The sequence below is a fragment of the Medicago sativa genome, chromosome 5 (genome assembly GCF_051527215.1).
Source record: "Medicago sativa cultivar Bolivia chromosome 5, Bolivia_mono, whole genome shotgun sequence".
In the NCBI taxonomy this organism is placed as follows: domain Eukaryota; kingdom Viridiplantae; phylum Streptophyta; class Magnoliopsida; order Fabales; family Fabaceae; genus Medicago; species Medicago sativa.
The window spans coordinates 2,021,893-2,028,420 of NC_140753.1; the positions used below are offsets into that span (position 1 = coordinate 2,021,893).

Sequence of the window (6,528 nt, forward strand, 5' to 3'; positions counted from 1 at the left end):
GACCATAATATTGAGGCACTTCTAATTTAGATAATGAGTGTAAAATATGTTACTTAACAAATCATTAATATGATGTAATACATGCAAATATCACCGTTTAATTAGCTAGAAGAACAAACGAATCCATCTCATATGTTGTCACATTCCATGTGCCCTTTCCATTCTCTCAAGATTGCTCAGCTACCATAGATGATAGGACCGATAGGTGATAGGCTTCTTTGATGAAAGGAAACCATTAATTTACTCTAAGGAAGTCAAGTTATTTTCCTTTTTTTAATCCTTTCGATTTCAAGTATTAAATAGACTATTGTTTGGTGATTGTTTTATAAGCCCTTCAAATCATTGAACTCATCGTGTTATAGTTATCGACATTATTTTTAAGTAAATCCTGATTAGGTCGTAATTCTCGATGAATATTTTTTTTGTAAACGTGAGCAATTTATGGAGCTTATTAAACAATCATTTTGTTTTTTGTTTTTTTTGAAACAAGAGAGGGTCCAAACTCGAAGAAAAATCAAAAACTAAAAAGTTAAACGCATATTTTTATTCTTAGGCATGCAAGTCGCAATATATTTTCTGTCAACATTTTTCATTTCTACTGCTAACCTACGCATACAACTAGCTGATATAAAATACAAAAATTGAATTAGAAAAAAATGTATTTATCAGATTTTTATTTCTGTTTGTTTGGTTACATGAGATAAAAAAAAGTAAGGATAGAAAGTAAACTAGACCAACCATTAGGACACTGATAAAATTGTTCTAGGAACAGGACAAACCAAGAGGCAAAAAACGGGACAAAAACTGATATTCATGTCCTTAACTAAACCACAACACAATTTTTTTGTCCCAAATACAAGATGTATATTAAAATAGACTTTTGTCTACCAAACATCGTATAAGACAACAAATTGTTCAGTACCATAAACGACTATCATGTGTTGTTATGTTTTATGTTATGATATTTTATCTTTTTGTTTTGTTCAATACTTACCTTTTAGCATAAGATTCTAGAAAGATGGGATAGATGAAGGAAAAAAAAAAATGGAAACAAATGTGAATAAGCTGAGTAATAATGATAGCATATCAGTCTCATAACACCATAGATAATGATTAATGAACATGTCGATAGAAGTTTACAAAAAACTGCATATTTTGCATCCTAAAATAAGATCTGTGTTTTCCCCACAATCATAACTTGTAATTTAGCGTAACTATGCCTGTTGTGTGGAAATTACTTCTTAGCCGTTATACACTTCATCAAAAGCCTCAACAACGGAAGAGGGGTACTTGTCAAGTCATCATTCAAGATCTTAATTTTTGTCACACAATTTAAACTTTGCGCACCTGTATAAAAATAAAATCAATATTAAGGAACAAAGTATAAGAAATGTGGCTCAAACTGGAGTAAGAAGGGGTCAAAATACCAATCACAGCAAAAACATACGTATTCTTCTCAAGAGGCAAGCTCTTCACTGAATTCTTCACAATCAGATGAGGATAAAGATATATTTTTCAAGTCACTTCAGCCAAGGAAAGAACTTCATTTTCTTCCCCCAATTTAACCATTGCACGCCTAAAAAAAATTACAATAGTATTAGGGAATAACAGTTTAGTATTATGGAAATCGCTTACTACTTAGCAACTAAAGAAGATCCAAAAACTGACATTAGAACAACTTCCCATTGTTTTTTTGTTAACCCTCCTGTTATCAAGGAAAAGGGGGTCTTGGTAATCTGGAGTTTGGTCGGGAGGTAAATAAATAATCGAACTCAGGCTCTCCTGAGCAATTTGTCTTTGGTAGAGTTCATTAACCACTTGAACCCAACTGCTTGGTTACTACTGCCTATTTGCTCACCCTCCACCCTCCATCAAAATGAAAGGTACTATAAAGGAGATTTCTAAGATGTAATTAGTAACGAAAGATTACGTTCATGTGAACTTTTTTTCCGTTATCAGAGCCAAAGGTGTGATTATTTTCCTTTGAAGAAGCCAAAACTAGCTCATCAAAATTGGTATCTGGAATAATCAAAGATGAGACATTGAGAAGAGCATACTCCTAAGTCTCAAGTCAACAGCGACAGGCCAACCCAAGTGGGTGAGCCAAAGGTGTAATTGAATGTGATAGATAACAAAGAGGAACTAAATTATAACAACTATAAACAAAACCATAAATATATTAGTTGTAAAAGCAATTGATTGATGAAACATCACAAAGGTAGTTAAAATCGAGATATCATACAAAATCGGGAGAGGTAGTAAAATCATAAATCATTAACATTAATAGTAAGTTATACAAGATTTATAAAACTATATACAACACGTATAAATTCACATATATGCATATAAAATAGCATTAACAAGACAAAAAAAACAAGTAAACCATCAAATTGGTTTTGTCTTTGTAAGTCACTCTCAAATTAGTCTATGACTCTATTAATATTTCAAACTAGTCCCTGTCTTTGTCAAAAGTTTCCCAATTAGGTCCCTCGTCAAATGACAAAACACAAAGACAGAGACCTAATAGAGAAACTTTTGACAAAGATAGAGATTAGTTTGAAATATTAATAGAGTCAAGGACTAATCTGAGAGTGGCTTACAAAGACATGGACCAATTTAGTGGTTTACTCCAAAGAAAACCGTAAATCACTTAACATACTTGTGGAAATTTAAATTTATAAACATAGCTCACAAGTAAGATAATTAAACCTTAATTCACAACATAATCGCATAAACGTTTCAAACATCGTAGATTATACAATTCAACGATTAACAAAAACTAATTACTATGATTTTTAAGGGAGCATCCTATTCAATTACCCAATAAAAATAAAATAGTAGAAGATATATCTTAACCTTGAGTGGATATTCCGCACCTCAATGTTGTCTTCTTTCATGACATCCTTTAAAGAGATTAGACTTGGAACATGTGGAATAATTTTAATTTTAGTAAGCAGTGGTAGAGGAGTTCCATGAATGCGGAAAACCTTGAATCCATAATTTTGAGGTTCATAGTAGAGGATACAATTGCAGGAATCATATAACATTATGCATGCACTCTCTTCAAAGCGTTTTACCGGCCAACAAAAACCAGTGCACGTATATTTAGGGCTGCCCAAAGGACTCCCCGAAGTATCGATGTTGTAAACCTTAGTCCATGATTCTCCAATACCATACTCCTTCATAACCCACATTGTAACATCAAAGAAAGAGGATGAGTCACAAATGTAAAGAAATCCCCTTAATTCTCCCATGTTAACTTTACTGTCATTTTGAAACACATGTGGAGGAGAAGGGAATGATTGGAAGCTCTCATTTTCAAAATTAAAACACAATATTGACATTTGCATATGATCAAAACTGATCCAATGAAGTGCACCATCCACACAAGTGAGATATTTAAGTTTCCAAATAGAAATTTGAGGATCCACTTCAACATTTTTCCATGATGGTGTTCCAAGCGTGTGTATCTCAAGGGTCATACACTCAAACACCCATTTAGTGTCATGTCTAACATGTCTCGTCCACATTTGTATCACCTTATATTCATTAGTTTTAGGATGAAAACCAAAACCAGCTTGTCCTAGAACTCTTAGCCGATTTGTATATAACATGGTAGAAGTTGAAGTAGCTTCAGGAAGTCTTATGAATTCTCCGGTGACTGGGTTGCAAACCACTAGAGTGTTTTTGTTAGATGGGTCACACAAACAAACAAGGCCATTGCATGAATTTACAGCATCAAACTTATGATAATCTTTGTTGCGAGCAATATAAAGCTTTTGTCTACCCCTATTAGTGTTCTCGTTGTTTTTCTCCAAAACTAATTTCGCAGGGCTAAGAGGACGCTTGAATTTATTCTTCATACCACCTCTTTTCACCATGAATGATTTGGCATCCTGAAGAGGAGGCTTGAATATAGGTTCAAGCTTCACACGATTGTTGCTTCCAATCTCAAACTTATCAGGCTCACACTCCAGAAGTTGCAAGGTTCTTGACACTTCTCCATGGTCAATGGTCCAAATCATGAAACTAATTGGTGCTTGCTCAAAATGCAATTTAGCAAAACGTGGTTCTGAAATCAATGTTCTCCAATTTTTGCACACACATCTACAAATGAGAATAGACTTTATGGGAAGTTGAAGCAAAATTTGGGAGGTGAGATGGAATGGAAGATTAGAAAAATAAGGATAAAGTTTTTGATTGTTTGCCTCATCAACTTTCCCTTTCCCTTTTGCTTCCTTACATTTTTGGCTAGCCCTTGTTGAGGCAATTGAATCCTTTTTTCTTTTCATGGCTACACTAAATTGCAAAAAGGAAAAGAAACAAAATAAGTAAATTAAACACCTAAAAAGGAGATTCCCTTTGATAGATGTAGAACTAGGAAATTAGTATTTTTTTAATATTATTATTTCAAAAAGTGAATAAGAGTACAATCACTGAATTGTTTAAAAATAGACTATGTCATACCTAATGTGCCAAATTAAGAGTGATATGCATAATTAACGGGATAAATATTCGGCCATGAGAGAGAATTTTACTAGGTTGAATCGTTAAGGCATTGGATTTAAAGAAACCACACAAATGAGTTGAACATCACATCTTCATCTAAAATCTTAAGGCATTGGATTGATGGGTCCTCGCTTATATTTGCTCAACCTAAACTCTTCCATCCAATATGAGACTTTAACTCACACTTAACACATCACAACATATCTCCTTCAAGTGTGAGACTCTTGTGTCCTTGATCCGGCACCAGGAATCTCTCTCGCTCTCCCATCAAGTCAAATTTGGGCTCCGATACCACTGTTGGACCATGAGAGGTAGTCTCATTAGGTTGGATCATCACATTGGACTAAGAGCAACCACATGAATGACTTGGACACCACATCTTCCCTCAAAACCTTATATGTTGCTCAACCTCAACTCTTCCATCCAATGTGGGACTTTAACTCACACTTTACACATCACAACATCTCTCTCCCTCTCAAATGTGAGATTCTTCGCATCCTTAATCCAACACCAGGAATCTCTCATGTACAAATAATTACAGAAAATCAAAATTATATTTACAACATTCCACCATAAGCTGATGAAAGAATTCTATCATTCTCAGCTTGCAAATAAGTTGGCTGAATTTTTGAGTTGGTAAACCCTTTGTTAACACATTTGTTAGCTGATACCCATAAGGGAAAGTTGATGCCCACATGTTGGTGATGTCCTGAAATGATGGAGGCACATGTGGGTGCATTTCGGACGGTTTTGTAGTGGTGACCATCTGGTATTGTTGTCGGAGCAAAAAATGCGACGAATGGAGCACATGAATGCGGGAAGAGTGGTAACGAGAATTGGCGACGAATAGTGCACGTGAATGCGGGAACAGTAGTTACGATAATTGTAGTGAATAGGCAGGGAGGATCTAAAAAAAAAAAACTATTGACGGAAGCAAAGGAACAAGAAACCGAAGGCGGGGAAAAAACCGCAACAACAGCAGTTAAGGATTGTGTGGAATCAAGACCCTAAATTGAGTGTTCGTGATACCATGTAGAATTATTACTTCAAAAAGTGAATAAAAGTACAATGTTTAATTAGACGATGACTCTGTTTCATACAAAATTTGCGGATAGCTGATAAACTAGTTTATAGCAAATGAGCTTACAGTAGATGACTTATAGCAGATAAGTTATAGCGGATAAGTTAACTGATTGAATTTGTAGAGTTCGGTAAAATTAGAGGTTGAAGTAACCTATAAATATGAAATATGAAAAAATGTGCATTTCATTGATATTTATTATTTCCAATTAAGATTACAAGGGGGTAAAATTGAGATAAAATGTAATAAGTTATAAGCTACTCGAATTAGGTTATCTCAAAAAAATAACAGTTACCAAAGGAGTCTGTTTTAATCATACAAGCTTAAAAACTAACTATAAGCTATAAGTCGTAAGCTAAAATTTATGTCTTACCAAACACAGTATAGGTTATACTTACAATACAATTCCAGTTTACAGGCTAGATATAACATGCACAAATAATTATATAATATCAAAATTATGTTGAAGAAACCATAAGGAGCAAACAAAAGACAAAAGAGGTAAAAAAAATCGATTAAAGAGTGAATAGTGAAAGTACTTACCTTGGAGAACTTCAAAAGCAGGATATAGCGGTGAATGGCGGCGAGGGTTTCATAGCAAGTGAACTGAGACGGAAGCAAACACATTAAACCAAAGTAGTGGGATAATGAACCGGACCGGTTCAACCGAAAATATAGTAGAAAACCGGTCAAAAACTAGATAAACCAACTCAAACCGACCAAGAACCATTTGCATTCCACGCGTTAAAAGTGGACCTTGTGATCCCATCCCCAGTGACATTCTCCATTCGGCCATTCCAACAACGGTTCATTTTTCGAAGTAAGAGAGTTTAAAGTCTCATGATACATGAAATCCTTGAATAACAGTTAATTTTTTCAATGGTTAACGAGTGCCCCCGGACACTCTTTAAGCTATCCAAAATAAACAATTATTCTTT

General features: G+C 34.4%; 1 protein-coding gene across 7 annotated transcripts; it reads right to left on the bottom strand.

Moving 5' to 3' along the window:
- Positions 1-1,073: 1,073 nt before the first annotated feature.
- On the bottom strand, positions 1,074-6,276 carry LOC146919031 (F-box/kelch-repeat protein At3g23880-like). Of its 7 annotated transcripts, none has more exons than XM_085712290.1 (4): positions 6,134-6,276; positions 2,857-4,299; positions 1,448-1,576; positions 1,074-1,347 (listed from the first exon to the last, which is right to left on the bottom strand). In XM_085712290.1, the coding sequence occupies exons 2-3, from the start codon at positions 4,290-4,292 to the stop codon at positions 1,516-1,518; spliced, it is 1,497 nt and encodes a 498-aa protein (XP_085568416.1). In that variant the 5' UTR covers positions 4,293-4,299; positions 6,134-6,276; the 3' UTR covers positions 1,074-1,347; positions 1,448-1,515. The 7 variants fall into 7 exon arrangements, with proteins under 7 accessions (XP_085568416.1, XP_085568420.1, XP_085568418.1 ...); XM_085712294.1 differs by having other exon boundaries at positions 2,877-4,299; positions 6,134-6,273; XM_085712292.1 differs by having other exon boundaries at positions 1,428-1,576; positions 6,134-6,273.
- Positions 6,277-6,528: the final 252 nt, after the last annotated feature.